This window comes from Manis javanica, chromosome 16, assembly GCF_040802235.1.
Source record: "Manis javanica isolate MJ-LG chromosome 16, MJ_LKY, whole genome shotgun sequence".
Lineage (NCBI taxonomy): Eukaryota > Metazoa > Chordata > Mammalia > Pholidota > Manidae > Manis > Manis javanica.
The window spans coordinates 36,841,062-36,860,245 of NC_133171.1; the positions used below are offsets into that span (position 1 = coordinate 36,841,062).

The 19,184-nt window shown below is 39.5% G+C and overlaps 1 protein-coding gene across 4 annotated transcripts in view; it reads right to left on the reverse strand.

Annotated features, from left to right (window-relative positions):
* Positions 1–19,184, reverse strand: part of MLIP (muscular LMNA interacting protein) — a 253,253-nt gene that overhangs the window by 207,932 nt on the left and 26,137 nt on the right. Inside the window, exon 2 of one of the 4 annotated variants that reach the window (XM_073225194.1) lies at positions 15,472–15,584. The exons of the other annotated variants lie outside the window; for them this stretch is intronic. Within the exon in view, the coding sequence (XP_073081295.1) occupies positions 15,472–15,486 (15 nt within the window). The 5' untranslated portion in view covers positions 15,487–15,584. The remainder of the gene's footprint in view (positions 1–15,471; positions 15,585–19,184) is intronic. 4 annotated transcript variants of the gene reach the window in all.

The following is a 19,184-nucleotide window of genomic DNA, read 5'->3' on the forward strand; positions in this document are numbered from 1 at the left end:
TACCTTGAACCATCACTGTCCCCTTTTCAAGAAGAATAATTTTTTTCCTTATAATTTCTCTGTAAAACAGCAAGAGAGGAACATCTTTGAATGTGTGGTAAGACTAGCGATTACAGCTCAAGGGATTTTTAACACATTACATAAACATTTCTGACAATGTTTATCCATTTTATGTAATTATTTACGGTTTCAGTTATTTTCTGTAAAAGAAAAATAGATATCTGTGTTTTTTAAAAACAAAAAGCTAATTAATTCTCTAAAATCAGTGTTATTAAACATAGCCTAAGTCCTTTTTTTAGCCAGAGTTGCAGAAAGAATATAAATGTTTTAATGAATGGTTGAAAAATAGATGGGTGAACTTTAAGTTTTCTTCTGCCTTGGGAATGTCATGATTTTGAAAGGAGCTTAATATACTTCCCTGACTCCATTGCTACCTTACCTCTTATTCCACTTTTTGGCTTAGGTATGTTATTTATCACAGTTGTCACATGACCACTCAGTTTGACATTCATCACAGCCTAATATAGGATGAACATATATTTCTTTCCCAGGACCCAGTGTTTGGGCAAAGGGCTATGCCTATGATCTAAAGGTAACTTACCAAGATAAGTTAGAGTTTTCACTTTACTATAAAAGCTATAATTTTCTAGCTTGAGACATCACCATCTTTTGCACCATAACCCATGAGCCCACTAAGAGCAAAGTCAACACAGAGAAGCTGGAAGATGATGAGAAAGAAGGTCAGAACAGCAATGAGATGCAGAGAGTCGGAACACTGAACACACCATTTGAAATCCTGGATTCAGCTGTGCCTGAAGTCCACATGCCTGTGGTCTTGCCATTATACTAACCAATAAATTCCTTTTTATCAAAAGCATGCTGGGTTGGATTTCTGTTACCAGCAATGAAAAAAAATGTAAAATTCTTGGCATAATGAGTCCATAATAAGTGCTCATTAAATTTTAGCTGTATATATATCAACAACCATTTTTAAATATAGACTGGTATAGTAAGATGAGAACATAAAGATCTATTCTTGTTCCTTCACTTTCTGAAAAAACTGAGTCTCAGGGTAATGTGTTTCTCACAGTCAAACTGTTCTTCATTTGCATATCTGAAAACAAAATCCGGATTTTCTTCCTCCTACATGTTATATTCCCAAAAAAGTTATCTACAATATAAGTGACACTATCAGGAATCATTAAGGCCTAAAAGGAACATTAGAAGGTTTCAGGGAAAGGTAAACAGAAAAAAAGAAATGAACGACCTGCTTTCAAATTGAGTATGGGGTGTTTTGTATGTTTTATTTTTTGTACTTTTCTTAGACAACATTAAGATAATCAGAAAATCAGAATTTTTTCCATTCCTGTTATTACTACCCATTCCCTCCTTTTGTGTTATAGTGAAAAAGAAAAGACTTAATATTTGAAGTGGCTTATTTAAATTTAAATTATTCAATAACTGAATACAAAGAATGTGCATTGACCCCAAGCACCCAGAAAGAACTATACAATATATCACAAACAGAAGAAAGATGACTAAACCATAGGAACTGGAGGACCTAGCTCTTCAAATGTTAACACTGCATATTAATACTGGACCGGGCTAGGTCCAAGAAGGAGCTCGGTATGAGTGTGGGGGAAAGAGGTGTGGGGCAGGGAGCACAAAGGAGATGAAGATAAATAACTCTGAAGTACCTGGGGAGGCTTTCCTGAAAAAGAGGCCTTTGAGCTGGCTTTACTGAAGGTTGAATTTCAAAAGCCTGAGTTGGAAACATGGTAGAACAAAAACTTGCAGATGTAATCAACGGTATGACTACAGAAACTCAAAAGTTCATGTTCATAAACACAGCGGTCATGGATCCATTGAAAGTTCACATGAAGAACAAGTGGATAAAAATAGTGCTAGGTGAAGGATACCAAGAGAAGATCTTACTGTCTTCAATATGCTCTCAGATTTCTCAAAATCTCAAGGAGTTTAGGGGATTAATACAATGACTCCCATACAACACATCAGAATATAAAAATGCACTCTATTGTCCATGTGACCATTTGGGTCAAAACACAGCTTCCATCATGTTGTGTTTTCACATCTAAAACTTTGAACTCAATTATAAAGACATTCAATCCAGCATAGTTTACATCAGCAAAAATCAAAACAAGCAAAGTTATAAACAATCTAAATGTCAAGCAGCACATTGTCAAATTAATTATAATATCCAAAGCATGGAATACAAAGACAAATTCACATTATAGAAGAATACTTAATGAGGAAAATGATGTTCAAATACATTGTTAAGTGGGAAAAAAGGTTACTAAAAACTATGTAGAGAATTAATCTCTGTATGCATGTGTATAAAACAAGATTATACTACAAGATATTAACAATAGTTATAGCCAGATGGTGAGGTAAAAAAAAATATTTATAAGTGTTTTTATTTTCTTCCTTTTGCTTATTTGTGCTTTAAACCTTTAGTGCAGAGAATATATATTACTTTTGTAAAGTAAAAATATATGTATATACTTAAGAATGTGCAAGGCTTAATTCTTTACCCAGGAGAAAGTGAATTTAAATTAGACACTGGGATCCAGGTGTTTATTCAGGAAGAAAACGAGTAAATTAATGAATAAAAACTATCCTTCTCTGAAACGAGAGCTCCCATTTCTAAAACTACTATACAATTTAGTCAAATCCTTCACAAACCAATAGTCAAATTCATTTGTTTAATTCTGGGACAATTTTTGAGCTATCATCAACATTTCAGTCAGAATACATGAAATGAACTTTAGTGTAATAAAATTTCACATAATGTGTATTTGAAATAACTGGAAGAAAGGGAATAAACTAATTACCTTTGGACATCACCTCAGAAGGTAATACTTCAGAACTGTTTAATGATTACTTTATTGAAACTACAACTAATTTACATCAGGTTACTAATTGTATGCAAGATATAACTGACATAAGAGATACATTTATACACTTTTGCATAATAATTTAAAATAATCAGGGTTGGGAGTGGGTGGTGGTATTTAGCTGAGCACTACAGCCTCTGTCTCGTAGGCAAGAAGGCTTCTCCACTTGCTAAGCCTGTATCTTAATGATGCCTTAGCTTCTCCCCACAGTAAATAGGGTGTTTCCCAATTTGCTCCCTTCACCCACTATTTATCTTTGTGGGAGATGAGGCGTAGAGTAATATTGATTGTAAAACAAATACCATCAGCATAATCCAGCATTTGTGTCAACTATCGACCTTTTCTGACAAATCACCTGCATCTGGCCTGCAGCTGACTGCGAGTAACTCAAACCACAGAAAGTGAAACCGCACCCAAGGGGGGACTTACTGTATCACCAGTCTAGTCTCAGCTTCCTAACACAAATGCTTGACGCATACCAGTGCCACCAGAGGCTCGGCCTGGCATCTTCACCTGTGTCCTGTGGAAACACTCATCTCTTGAGGGGAAACACAAGTCAGCTTGTGACTTGATCATTCCTCTTATTCCCTCCTGAGAAACCAGAACCTGCCACTTCCCTCAAGGCCCCCTTTCCCCCAACATCTTTCTAACAGAGGGGTGGAAGAGAGTGGCTCTCACTTTTTGCCATCGCCCTCCTTCATGAGCACACACCTCCTAGAAACTGGAAACATGTCAAGACACTCCTCCGTTCCTGATTTCCAATCATTGCTCTCTGCCATCTGCTGATAACCTCTGTTCACTCAAAATCCACATTCACAGGCACCACCTCTTCCCAGCCCATGACAGATGATAGAGGTCTGTCACATTCTGACTGCAGGGCCATTGCCATCATCCTTGATGATTTTAGTGTCTTCAATCCAGGCTTTTCTATGTCCCCTTCTTCCTACAGAGACCTCATGCTTTTCTTCAATAATGAGCTAAGCTTCTTCAAAAGAAGTCCAATCTTCTCCACCAACTATGTACTACACAATCCCTTGGAAGCTGTATAGTCATTGAAACAGTTGGTAGAGAATTTAAGAGCATATTCCTGAGTTTGTGTCCTATATATGGCACATGGTGTGATCTTGGGAAAAATATGTCACTTCTGTAGACTTTGGCTTCCCTCTATAAAAAGGGGAACAATGAAAATCTGTATTCACAGCTATTGCTGAGAGGATTCTATCATCTAATGCAATTAACATGCTCAGCATAATAACTGCCACACAGTAAACTCTTAACACGTTACATTTTCTTCTTGTTGTTGGTATTATTTTTCCATTAGTCCCTCACTTCTGTACCCACATTCACTAGGAGCGTCCTAGGTGAAGGCCAACAGTGACAACTAGTCAACAGTCAGCAGGTTTCAATCTTCATCCATCTCCAAAACGCCTTCCTACTCGGGCTCCTCCTGACAATGCACACTCTTACGTCCTCCCTACTAACTCTGCCATCATATTCTTCACATCAACCTTCAAGTGTAGACATTCTTATTTGGTAGGAGTACTAATTCCCTCTATTGGCTTAAACTACTGCTTGTATGCACTTATTGTTCTAGCTCTAATTTTGCATTTCCAACTCCCTGATGGGATATCTTCACATGGTTAATTTGGCAGAAGCTCAGGCTTTACGACAGAATTTGTGCCATCTCCACACAATGCACTCCCCTCAGCAAACAGAACTAGCCTCCTACATCCATGCTCGTATCATCCATCCTCAACTAGGCTTCCCCCAGTAGCCAAGGAGGTGTCAAAGCCCACAAGTCTTGCCTCTGTAACCCCCATTCCCTTTCTATTCACCGACCATTTCTCTTGTTCCCTAGCACCTATCTCAAGTAAAGCTTTTGATCCGCCTACCATGTAACTTTGACACTGACCAGAAATTATAACGTCAAAGAAACCACTCTAGAATCATAAGTATTTCAACCATGAGTAAATTTCACATAATGACTAATTCCATATTGTGTCAACTCAGTTTTATTACAGTATTTCTGAACATCATACTTATCTGAGTTGAACGTGGGTCAGATAATTCACTTTTTTGTTTTCACCTTAACAGTAGGCACTTCCAAACTTTCAAGTATTTGCTATTATTTTTCTCCCTCAATGAGTGCCAAATTAGCTCAGTTTTAGTGTTCGAGAGCGGAAAAACAAAGCTATTCTCAGCAGGAAGCAGAGAAAATGACTGAGTAACTAGATACGATTTCAAGGGGCAAGACATTTCTCTGTTCTTGACCCATTGTCAGTGAGGCATCATATCCAAGGTTTTTCCCCATATGATCATGATTGTATTGGAAGAAATAGACAAAAGAATATTAATTTCAATAGTGAAATAATGGGCACAATCTTCATGTCAAATAATAGTGGATTGTCTAAATAACTAAGGGTACAGTCCTGTAATACAAATCCACTGAAATATTAAATATAGTTATCAACATATTTAAAGATACAGAAACTAATATCACAAATTAAGAGAAAAGGCACAGTTTAAAACTTTCACATAAGATGATTCCAACTTCTTATACGAAGAACATATAACATTAGCTGAGGTAGTCTCAGACAGATGGGATCCTGGGAATTTTTCTCTTTTTGTTTGACTGTATTTTCTGTGTGTTCCTCAGTGAAAATGTATTAAATTATAGGGTGGAAAAACCAAGAGTCTTTTTATTAAAAATAACAGCATTTAAAGGTAATATAAATTTGGTTATCCAATGTTTGTGGAAAGCATACTTTGATGCACTCTTGAGAAAAAGATGATAGGAGTTTCTGAAGACACTAGGAGTAAGGGAAATATAGCCACCAATGACTAGGACGGTCAAAGAAAGAGGAGGATAAAAATATCAGCTTTCCGGGGCGGGAGCCAAGATGGCGGCGTGAGTAGAGCAGTGGAAATCTCCTCCCAAAAACACATAGAGCTATGAAAATATAACAAAGAAAAATCTTCCTAAAATAGAGACCACAGGACACAGGACAACATCCAGACCACATCCACACCTGCAAGAACCCAGCGCCTTGTGAAGGGGGTAAGATACAAGCCCCAGCCCGGCGGGACCCGAGCGCCCCTCCCCCCGGCTCCCGGCGGGTGGAGAGAAACCGGAGCAGTTTTTTTTTTTGGCGAGCGCTTTTTGGAAGCCTTAGAGGGACGGGCCCCCGTTGCTGGGGAGGCAGGGTGGCGGGACCGGTGAGGAGGTGCCTGGGAACAGCGCCGGAGGACAAAGAATATCCCGCGTTTCTCCCTGCGAGACCTGGGGGCGGGTGCCTGAGACCGGTGCCTGAGGACGGAGGAGGTCGCGCGTTTTTCCCCTTTTTTTTTTTCTCTTTTTGGCAAGCGCTTTTTGGAAGCCTTGAAGGGACGGGGACCCCAGTGCTAGGGAGGCACGGTGGCGGGACTGGTGAGCGGGTGGCTGGGACCGGCGCCTGAGGACAAAGAATATCCCCCGTTTTTCCCTGCGGGACCGGTGGGCGGGTGCCTGAGACCGGCACTTGAGGACAGAGGAAATCGCGCGTTTTTCCCCTTTTTTTTTTCTCTTTTCTGCGAGTGCTTTTTGGAAGCCTAAAAGGGACAGGGACCCCGGTGCTAGGGAGGCAGGGCGGCGGGACTGGTGAGCGGGTGCCTGGGACCGGCACCTGAGGACAAAGAATATCCCGCATTTTTCCCTGTGGGACCGGTGGGTGGGTGCCTGAGACCAGCACCTGAGGACGGAAGAAATCGCGCGTTTTTCCCCTTTTTTTTCTCTCTTTTTGCCAAGTGCTTTTTGGAAGCCTTGAAGGGACAGGGACCCCGGTGCTAGGGAGGCAGGGCGGCGGGACTGGTGAGCGGGTGCGTGGGACCAGTGCCTGAGGACCAAGAATATTGAGCGTTCCTTCCCTGCGGGACCGGTGGGTGGGTGCTTTTTGGAAGCCTTGAAAGGACAGGGACCCTGGTGCTAGGGAGACAGGGCAGCAGGACCAGTGCGCGGGTGCCTGGGACCGGCACCTGAGGAAAAAAAAAAAAAAATCGCGTGTTTTTTCTTTTTTTTTTCCTTTCTGTTCCCTCTCTCATTGTTGCTGTTGTTGTTTTGGTTTGGAGAGTGCTTTTTGGAAATCTTAAAGGGGCAGGACAGGTCACTTAGACCAGAAGCAGGGAATCTGGGGATCTCTGGGCACTCTAACCCCCTGGGCAGCAGGGAGCACAGAGGCCCCTTACGGAGATAAATAGTCTCCTGGCTGCTCCCCCTCTAACGGGGCTCCACCATTTTGGAGGAACAGCCCCAGCCAGGCCAAGCCCACAGCAACAGTGGAGATAAACCCCAAAGCAACTGGGCAGGAAGCAGAAGCCCTGTCTGCGCACAGCTGCCCAGCACAAGCCACTAGAGGTCGCTATTCTCCCAGGAAAAGGCTACAAACCAACAAGAAGGGAAGCTCTTCCAGCGGTCACTTGTACCAGCTCTGCAGACTATCTCTATCACCATGAAAAGGCAAAACTACAGGCAGACAAAGATCACAGAGACAACACCTGAGAAGGAGACAGACCTAACTAGTCCTCCTGAAAAAGAATTCAAAATAAAAATCATGAACATGCTGACAGAGATGCAGAAAAAAATGCAAGAGCAATGGGATGAGATGCAGAGAAAAATGCAAGAGCAGTGGGATGAGATGCAGAGAAAAATGCAAGAGCAGTGGGATGAAGTCCGGAAGGAGATCACAGATGTCAGGAAAGAGATCACAGAAGTGAAACAATCCCTGGAAGGATTTATAAGCAGAATGGATAAGATGCAAGAGGCCATTGAAGGAATAGAAGCCAGAGAACAGGAACGTATAGAAGCTGACATAGAGAGAGATAAAAGGATCTCCAGGAATGAAACAACACTAAGAGAAATATGTGACCAATACAAAAGGAAAAACATTCGTATTATAGGGATACCAGAAGAGGAAGAAAGAGGAAAAGGGATAGAAAGGGTCTTTGAAGAAATAATTGCTGAAAACTTCCCCAAACTGGGGGAGGAAATAATCGAACAGACCATGGAATTATACAGAACCCCCAACAGAAAGGATCCAAGGAGGACAACACCAAGACACATAATAATTAAAATGGCAAGGATCAAGGACAAGGAAAGAGTTTTAAAGGCAGCTAGAGAGAAAAAGGTCACCTATAAAGGAAAACCAATCAGGCTAACATCAGACTTCTCAACAGAAACCCTACAGGCCAGAAGAGAATGGCATGATATACTTAATGCAATGAAACAGAAGGGCCTTGAACCAAGGATACTGTATCCAGCACGACTATCATTTAAATATGATGGTGGGATTAAACAATTCCCAGACAAGCAAAAGCTGAGGGAATTTGCTTCCCACAAACCACCTCTACAGGGCATCCTACAGGGACTGCTCTAGATGGGAGCACCCCTAAAAAGAGCACAGAACAAAACACACAACATATGAAGAAGGGAGGAGGAGGAATAAGAAGGGAGAGAAGAAAAGACTCTCCAGACAGTGTATATAACAGCTCAATAAGCGAGCTAAGTTAGGCAGTAAGATACTAAAGAAGCTAACCTTGAACCTTTGGTAACCACGAATCTAAAGCCTGCAATGGCAATAAGTACATATCTTTCAATAGTCACCCTAAATGTAAATGGACTTAATGCACCAATCAAAAGACATAGAGTAATAGAATGGATAAAAAAGCAAGACCCATCTATATGCTGCTTACAAGAAACTCACCTTAAACCCAAAGATAAGCATAGACTAAAAGTCAAGGGATGGAAAAACATATTTCAGGCAAACAACAGTGAGAAGAAAGCAGGGGTTGCAGTACTAATATCAGACAAAATAGACTTCAAAACAAAGAAAGTAACAAGAGATAAAGAAGGCCACTACATAATGATAAAGGGCTTAGTCCAACAAGAGGATATAACCATTCTAAATATATATGCACCCAATACAGGAGCACCAGCATATGTGAAGCAAATACTAACAGAACTAAAGAGGGAAATAGACTGCAATGCATTCATTGTAGGAGACTTCAACACACCACTCACCCCAAAGGATAGATCCACCGGGCAGAAAATAAGTAAAGACACACAGGCACTGAACAACACACTAGAACAGATGGACCTAATAGACATCTATAGAACTTTACATCCAAAAGCAACAGGATATACATTCTTCTCAAGTGCACATGGAACATTCTCTAGAATAGACCACATACTAGCTCACAAAAAGAGCCTCAGTAAATTCCACAATATTGAAATTCTACCAACCAATTTTTCAGACCACAAAGGTATGAAAGTAGAAATAAATTCTACAAAGAAAACAAAAAGGCTCACAAACACATGGAGGCTTAACAACATGCTACTAAATAATCAATGGATCAATGAACAAATCAAAATAGAGATCAAGGAATATATAGAAACAAATGACAACAACAACACTAAGCCCCAACTTCTGTGGGATGCAGCGAAAGCAGTCTTAAGAGGAAAGTATATAGCAATCCAGGCACACTTGAAGAAGGAAGAACAATCCCAAATGAATAGTCTAACATCACAATTATTAAAACTGGAAAAAGAAGAACAAATGAGGCCTAAAGTCAGCAGAAGGAGGGACATAATAAAGATCAGAGAAGAAATAAACAAAATTGAGAAGAATAAAACAATAGCAAAAATCAACGAAACCAAGAGCTGGTTCTTTGAGAAAATAAACAAAATAGATAAGCCTCTAGCCCAACTTATTAAGAGAAAAAGAGAGTCAACACAAATCAACATAATCAGAAATGAGAATGGAAAAATCACGACAGACTCCACAGAAATACAAAGAATTATTAAAGACTACTATGAAAACCTATATGCCAACAAGCTGGAAAACCTAGAAGAAATGGACAACTTCCTAGAAAAATACAACCTCCCAAGACTGACCAAGGAAGAAACACAAAAGTTAAACAAACCAATTACAAGCAAAGAAATTGAAACAGTAATCAAAAAACTACCCAAGAACAAAACCCCGGGGCCGGACGGATTTACCTCGGAATTTTATCAGACACACAGAGAAGACATAATACCCATTCTCCTTAAAGTGTTCCACAAAATAGAAGAAGAGGGAATACTCCCAAACTCATTCTATGAAGCCAACATCACCCTAATACCAAAACCAGGCAAAGACCCCACCAAAAAAGAAAATTACAGACCAATATCCCTGATGAACGTAGATGCAAAAATACTCAATAAAATATTAGCAAACAGAATTCAACAGTATATCAAAAGGATCATACACCATGACCAAGTGGGGTTCATCCCAGGGATGCAAGGATGGTACAACATTCGAAAATCCATCAACATCATCCACCACATCAACAAAAAGAAAGACAAAAACCACATGATCATCTCCATAGATGCTGAAAAAGCATTTGACAAAATTCAACATCCATTCATGATAAAAACTCTCAGCAAAATGGGAATAGAGGGCAAGTACCTCAACATAATAAAGGCCATATATGATAAACCCACAGCCAGCATTTTACTGAACAGCGAGAAGCTGAAAGCATTTCCACTGAGATCGGGAACCAGACAGGGATGCCCACTCTCCCCACTGTTATTTAACATAGTACTGGAGGTCCTAGCCACGGCAATCAGACAAAACAAAGAAATACAAGGAATCCAGATTGGTAAAGAAGAAGTTAAACTGTCACTATTTGCAGATGATATGATACTGTACATAAAAAACCCTAAAGACTCCACTCCAAAACTACTAGAACTGATATCGGAATACAGCAAAGTTGCAGGATACAAAATCAACACACAGAAATCTGTAGCTTTCCTATACACTAACAACGAATCAATAGAAAGAGAAATCAGGAAAACAATTCCATTCACCATTGCATCAAAAAGAATAAAATACCTAGGAATAAACCTAACCAAGGAAGTGAAAGACTTATACTCTGAAAACTACAAGTCACTCTTAAGAGAAATTAAAGGGGACACTAATAAATGGAAACTCATCCCATGCTCATGGCTAGGAAGAATTAATATCGTCAAAATGGCCATCCTGCCGAAAGCAATATACAAATTTGATGCAATCCCTCTCAAATTACCAGCAACATTCTTCAATGAATTGGAACAAATAATTCAAAAATTCATATGGAAACACCAAAGACCCCGAATAGCCAAAGCAATCCTGAAAAAGAAGAATAAAGTAGGGGGGATCTCACTCCCCAACTTCAAGCTCTACTACAAAGCCATAGTAATCAAGACAATTTGGTACTGGCACAAGAACAGAGCCACAGACCAGTGGAACAGATTAGAGACCCCAGAAATTAACCCAAACATATATGGTCAATTAATATTTGATAAAGGAGCCATGGACATACAATGGCAAAATGACAGTCTCTTCAACAGATGGTGCTGGCAAAACTGGACAGCTACATGTAGGAGAATGAAACTGGACCATTGTCTAACCCCATATACAAAGGTAAACTCAAAATGGATCAAAGACCTGAATGTAAGTCACGAAACCATTAAACTCTTGGAAAAAAACATAGGCAAAAACCTCTTAGACATAAACATGAGTGATCTCTTCTTGAACATATCTCCCCGGGCAAGGAAAACAACAGCAAAAATGAGCAAGTGGGACTACATTAAGCTGAAAAGCTTCTGTACAGCGAAAGACACCATCAATAGAACAAAAAGGAACCCTACAGTATGGGAGAATATATTTGAAAATGACAGATCTGATAAAGGCTTGACGTCCAGAATATATAAAGAGCTCACACGCCTCAACAAACAAAAAACAAATAACCCAATTAAAAAATGGGCAGAGGAACTGAACAGACAGTTCTCCAAAAAAGAAATACAGATGGCCAAGAGACACATGAAAAGATGCTCCACATCGCTAATTATCAGAGAAATGCAAATTAAAACTACAATGAGGTATCACCTCACACCAGTAAGGATAGCTGCCATCCAAAAGACAAACAACAACAAATGTTGGCGAGGCTGTGGAGAAAGGGGAACCCTCCTACACTGCTGGTGGGAATGTAAATTAGTTCAACCATTGTGGAAAGCAGTATGGAGGTGCATCAAAATGCTCAAAACAGACCTACCATTTGACCCAGGAATTCCACTCCTAGGAATTTACCCTAAGAACGCAGCAATCAAGTTTGAGAAAGACAGATGCACTCCTATGTTTATCGCAGCACTATTTACAATAGCCAAGAATTGGAAGCAACCTAAATGTCCATCTGTAGATGAATGGATAAAGAAGATGTGGTACATATACACAATGGAATACTACTCAGCCATAAGAAGTGGAAAAATCCAACCATTTGCAGCAACATGGATGGAGCTGGAGAGTATTATGCTCAGTGAAATAAGCCAAGCGGAGAAAGAGAAATACCAAATGATTTCACTCATCTGAGGAGTATAGGAACAAAGGAAAAACTGAAGGAACAAAACAGCAGCAGAATTACAGAACCCAAAAATGGACTAACAGGTACCAAAGGGAAAGGAACTGGGGAGGATGGGTGGGCAGGGAGGGATAAGGGGGGGGAAGAAGAAGGGGGGTATTAAGATTAGCATGCATGGGGGGGAGGGAGACAGGGGAGGGTGGGCTGCACAACACAGAGAGGACAAGTAGTGACTCTACAACATTTTGCTAAGCTGATGGACAGTAACCGTAATGTGGTTGTTAGGGGGGACCTGATATAGGGGAGAGCATAGTAAACATAGTATTCTTCAGGTAAGTGTAGATTAAAAATTTAAAAAAAAAAAAAAGAAAGAAAGAAAGAAAAGGGGGATTACTCCTTAACAGGATAAAACTATTGGTAAATCAAAGATCAACGCATGCTTTAAATATCCTTAATGTTGATCACTTAAAGGGTGTCAGATGATCAGCTATGGAGGTACTCTTTTCTGATAATATTCCTTTCTCTTAATTAAAAAAAAAAAAAAAAAAAAGCAGTTACTGTGTGCTGACCTCCAATGAGTTCTGCACAGTGGTATAGAGGGCATGTCAAAGTGTGGGCAAAGGGTCTGTTTGTTTCTACGCAGAAGATCAAGGCCTAGCTTGGATACCCAGAAAATGAACTAAGATACGATATGAGGAGGAGCTTCCGGCATCAGCACTCTCTGGAGGACTCGTGCCGGGGGATGATCATCAAAAAGCCTCCACAGGGATCCGGACGATGCTGCGGTTGTGGCTGCATCCAGCCCACCATCTCCTGGACTTGCCATGAGAAGGAGGAGGGAGATGTCTAGGCTGGCATGTGCATACAGTGAGACAACGAATTTGACTGGATCTGTACTGTTGGAACTCAACCAGGAGTTGGGAGGGGTGCAAGTTGTAGCACCCCAAAATCTCATGACTATAGACTATCTATGGTTAAAAGAACATATGGGATGTGAACAGATCCCAGAAATGGGCTGCTTTAATTTGTCTGATGGTTCAAGTACAGTTGGAAAATATCCATCATATCATAGATAAATTTTCACAAATGCCTAGGGTGCCTAAATGGTTTTCTTGGCTTCACTGGAGATGGATGGTAATTATAGATTTGCTTTGTTTAGGTCACCGTATTCCTATTATGTCAATATGTGTGTGCAAATTAGTTAGTAGTTTAAAACCTATACATACTTAAGGTACTATACAAGAAGATATGTCAAAGAAATAATCAATCCTCCCAAGTTTCCTTCATATGCTACATCTATAGCTTTTCTTCTTCCTTCCTAATTACAAACTTTAAATAGAATTCGTGCCTCATATCGAATTTACCGAGTATCATAATTCCTCCAGGTGGTAAAGATACCTCGAGACAAGTGCTGGGCATAGAAGCCACAGGGCATAAATCTGCAAAGAAGTAAAAAGCTAACCTTTGCAAACAATATGGCTTCTCTCTCACTTACCAACTTTACATTTCCCTGTATGGCCCCGGAAGATGACTGGTTAGCCAGAGACGGGTAAGATTCCTCAAGGGAGGAACAACCTAAGACAGGCACAGTCGCAGGGGGGCCATCAGGTGAGAATTTGGGGATCAACAGAGGTGAGGCTCAGAACCTCACCCCCCCTGCTTTGAGAGAAATCTTCTGCATCCGTGGATGTTTTGCTGCCCTTGTCTAGCCTGGATTAATACTTAGTCCATAGGCACACACCTGATCATCTGATCATCTACATTTGCCTTCTTACAGCACTAAACTATGTTTTCTACCTTTATCTTGCATCTACCTACCACTTCAGCATTTTATTAAAAATAAAAATAATAATAATAATAGGAGAAATGTGGGATCAACATATAAATCAAGTACAAAAATCAAATGAATATTCATATTTGACCTGATGGTTTATAGGTCATATTGCATGATCAAAACCGAAAGTTTCTGTGATGACTGCCCTTGTACTGTTCACCATGTAAGAATTTATTCACTCTGTAAGAATTCGTTCACCATGTAAGAACTTGTTCATTATGCTTCAGAAGATTGGAGACTGACGAGAATTAGGCTTGAGATGGATTAATGATTGTACATTGAGCATTGACCCCCCTATACTGAATTTTATTGTTGTTAACAACCATTTGATCAATAAATATGAGAGATGCCCTCTCAAAAAAAAAAAAAAAAAAAAAAAAATATCAGCTTTCCCACTTAATAATCTTGCCTAGAGAGAGCTTGCCACCAAAAACAGATGACCTTAAAGAAATGCAAAATCAGAGGTCTCTGCCAAATATGCCCTTATTCTCTCAAAAGCCATGGCAACTCTACCTGCATAAAATAGGTCATGATGATTCACACAGAAATCAAATCTATATTGTTGCCACCAGCATATTCCTCGAGACATTTAAAGCTTTGAAAATTTGGTCATACTCAATGTGCCATCGTGCCTCATGAATTACCGATGAGGGAAATATAATTCAACAATCTGAAGCCAACTTTCAAATAACTCTATTTCAAATAATAAAACATTTTACAATAAAATCTTGAATTCCCTACCTGTCAAACACTGTGTATAATCCCACAAACTATTTCCTGTTACACAGCCTCACTATGAAATTTTATGCTACTTTCTATTTTTTGCAAGAGCAGCCTGTTAAAGTTTGAAAGAACACTGCTGCACCTAAGCAGGGCTAAAGAAGAACTTTAAAAGGTCCTTTTCAAATAGGAATACTTCGTTCCTTGAATCCTCTCTGTTGGTTGGCTCTGGCAATCTCTCTCTAATACATGTGGCATTAATTTAATTGGCTCAGTAGCCCTTAAAGGCATCAAAATGAAGTAAAATGAACAATTTTTAAATGAAACTTAATGCCGTATTTTGAAAAGATGTTATTTGGAAGAAAAGCCTGCCACTAATGGAAAAGACTACTTTCAAGCACTGAAAAATTGGCAAAAGCAACTGTGTGTTTGACCTATATATTTGTGCAAAAGTGAACAAGGACCCAAGTGGTTGACATATTTCCTAAACATTGCACTTTTTTATCAGAAAAAAAACGAGGTATATATTTTAAACTATATTAAGAGACCCTGGAATACACAGTATCCCATTTGGACCAAAGTGATCAGACTTACCAGGGAAAAGAGCATAATTCCTCATTGCACCAGTAGCACACAGCTTGTCTACAGACAACGACTGAAGGTGACGCAGTGGAGGATGGCTGCTTGGCATTCTGTTTTCATCACTCCTAAAGAATTGCGGCAGCTTTTTAAATTGATTGTGGCTTTTTGAACCAGGAACCACAGACCAAGGTAATTGGCATATTTGTCAAATTTAAGGACTAAACACTTAAAGCGACCAGACTATTTAGTGCGTTTCTGTGAATCACTGAATTTGTACTAGCAATGGAATGATAATGTAAGTGTTCCTTATTAAAAGTCCCAGAAATATGGCTTCTACTCTACTTGCAAAGGAAGAAAGAAACACTAAAGTCATCATCTCTTTGGTAATTTCTTCAAAATAAAGTGGCAAAACACACAACTTCTCAAAGATCTGAATCTCCTTGATTCTACAGCCAATACCCCATTCCAGTCCACCTTCACTTCACGATTTTGAGCTAAGTGAGGCTCTGCCTTGCTCCCTGCTTCTAACTTCTCTTCATTCTCGTCTATTTTACACACTGCTGCCAAACTAAGTTTCCTGTAATGACATCTTCAGCATTTGGTCACTTAACTTTCCCTTAAATTAGTTAAAAGTGGATTTCCCCTGTGTACTCAAGGTTGGCTCCCCATGTAAGTCCTTCACTTCTTTCTACATCATAACTTATCACTAACTGGCATCCTAGTCTCTAATTCTAAGAGGGATCACAGCCCATCTTTGTGCCAAATACCGTTTTCTCTGTCCTGGCTCTGAGTTGGCTGGGTCCCCTGGCGCAGTCAGCTTTACATAGAGATTGGTGGAGAATATAGCTTAGCATGAAACATTAAAGTCATAGGACTGTGGGGGCAGCAGGTTTTCTTTGAGACAGTTGAGGGTAGACAAGAAAAAAACCTATCTGAAATAAACCCAAACACCAAGGAGAGATATTATGTAGATGTTGACCCTGGCATGCTGCGCTAAGCTCTTTCAATTCAGCTCAGTTTTTCAAAATTGATCTACTCAATTCATTACAGTTTAACCACAAGAGAACTAGGTAAAAACTCTTCCAATTAATTTAAAACATAATTTTTACTTTAAAACAAATACATATCATGGAGTAAAATGCAAAATTCACATTCCTTCTTTAAGGTAAAATTAAAACATTTTGTACAAATGTCCAACTTATAGGAGACAGCATTAGACTATAGGGTATATTTGGGGGTACTTGTTCCCCCCAAGTGCTCTGACTTGAGGCTACCTCAAAGGAAGCAGCATTGGGTCTAATAAAGGTTTTGGGGTGTGTAGGAAAAGGAGTGAGGCAAGGTGCTACCCCGGCAGACATCTCAGAGCACACTGCTGGGAAATCTCTTGAGGTCTTGAGACTTTGCCTACAGTTTACAGAGAACACACATAGCTGGCTTTCAGTCTTTCCAGATGAAACCTTGTTCTCCATTATGTTTTATGTCTCCTCTCCTAGTCATGGCTGCTTCACTACCTCCCAAGCCAGCTAAAAATTCTTTCCTAATGGAGGATGGAATCAAGGATGATTGTAATGGTTAATTATGTATCAGCTTAGCTGGGCTTACCAACGCCCAGGTAGATGATAAAACATTATCTCTTAGGGTGTCTGTGAGAGTGTTTCTGGAGGAGGTTAGCATTTGAATCAGGAGCCTGAAGGACGAAGATGTGCCCTGAGCAGCGCGGTGGTCATCACTAAATCCCGTGAGGGCCCAAACAGGACTAAAAGGTAGAGGATGGCTAGGACACCCACCTTCTCCTGCCCTTAGACACTCAAGCTCCTAGTTCTTGGGCCTTCAGACATGGGCTGAATTATACAGTGGGCTTTCCTCATTCTCCAGCTTGTAAACAGCATGTTGTGGCATACCTCAGCCTCCATAATCACGTGAGCCAATATAAATCTCCTTTTATATATCTAAATCTGGATGGATGGATGGATAGACAGACAGACAGACAGATAGATAGATAGATAGATAGATAGATAGATAGATAGATAGATAGATAGATAGATAGATAGATAATCCTATTGGTTCTATTTCTCTATAGGACTCTAATATAATTATTATGATTATGATGGTAATGGAGAGATTCCTACCTTTCCAGATTTCAAGGCATTGTGATATACATTACCTATTTATATATAGGTATATATCTATTTATACATAGGCAATATATTACATTATACATATATATATGCATTCAAATACTATATACATATATACCTTATTACACACACATGCACAAAAATATACATACATGACCTATAGTCATACATTACATATATATTACTATGATATCTTAGAAAATGCCATGTCAGGTTTATAGAGAAGGAATTTTATTCCTAACTTATAAATGAGGAAACTGAGGGAGGGAGAGGCTTGGTAAGCGGTCCCTGGTCAGGAGTCCTGTGACTAGATTGGCTGTCTTTGCACTCTAAGAATTGTCTACGACTCCTCTGTTTTTTGTTTCAACATGTTTTCCTTATACCACAGAGCACTAGTTTGTAGATATTTTGTAAATGTTCTTATGTAATTACACATTTTGTACCCAACTAAATTGTGACTTGCTGATGATAATCTCAGTTATTATATTGTTCAATTTTCTGGCTACTGTTATCGTAATGACTTAAAAAAATAATTTGCTTGGGATCCTTAAATTAGTTGCTAGGAAAACAAGCTAAAAATTCAGACACATATCTATAACTCTATTTATTGAAATCAAGAAAAAAAGGAGGGGGAGGCAGATAGGGGCTGATCCTCCTTCTCATTATCTCACCTAACCAGAAAATCATCAGGAAAGCCTTAGGCAATGGAAGGTTTGGTCCAGACACTGTATTTTATATCTGGGGAGGCTGTTGTCAGTTCTTCACTCAAGGAAAGCCTAGGACTAAAAACACACAAACTATTGAGAAAAAAGGTGGGCTGAATTTCAGTGGACACTGTTAGTTGTTTGATCAACATTCATTCACTTTCTACCCTAAAAGAACCCTAATATTTTTAAGGAACCCACTATTTCTCCACAATCCCTATGTGAACAGAAGAAAATTGACCTGATTCCAAAAACAGGAGAAAAAAAATCTTAATTTCTAATTCAGTACTTTTCGTGAAGTGGCACCATTCTCTTAGTGTTTTGGGTATGTATGTGAGCATTTTTTGGTCATCACAGTGGCAAATGCTTTAGACATTTTGTGCCTGAAATCCAAGGAATATAAATGAGCTCCAGTGAACAGGATAGCCCATAAAACCAAGAATTATTATACCATCCAAAATGTCAACAGTGGGCCTTTTGAAATTCACTAGTCTAAACTAATCAATGACCAAATACTTCAGCAATGGCAAAAATACTTGAATAGACCCTTCACTGATGACACACAGATTCATATCTGCACATGAGAAGATGGCCAACATCATTAGCTATTAGGGATGCAAGTTAGAACCAGGATGAGATACCAGCCCACAACTTACTAGAATGACTATCAAAAAAAATACTGAAAATATCATGTGCAAGTAAGGACACAGAGCAACTGGAACTCTCGCACACTGCTGGTGGGAATGCAAATGGTTCTTCCACTATGAGGAAACACTTTGGCAACTTCTTATAAATGTGAACATACACTTACATGACCACAGAGTTATTTAATATAGAGAACTGAGGGCTTATGTTCACACAAAAATGGTACACTATTGTTTAC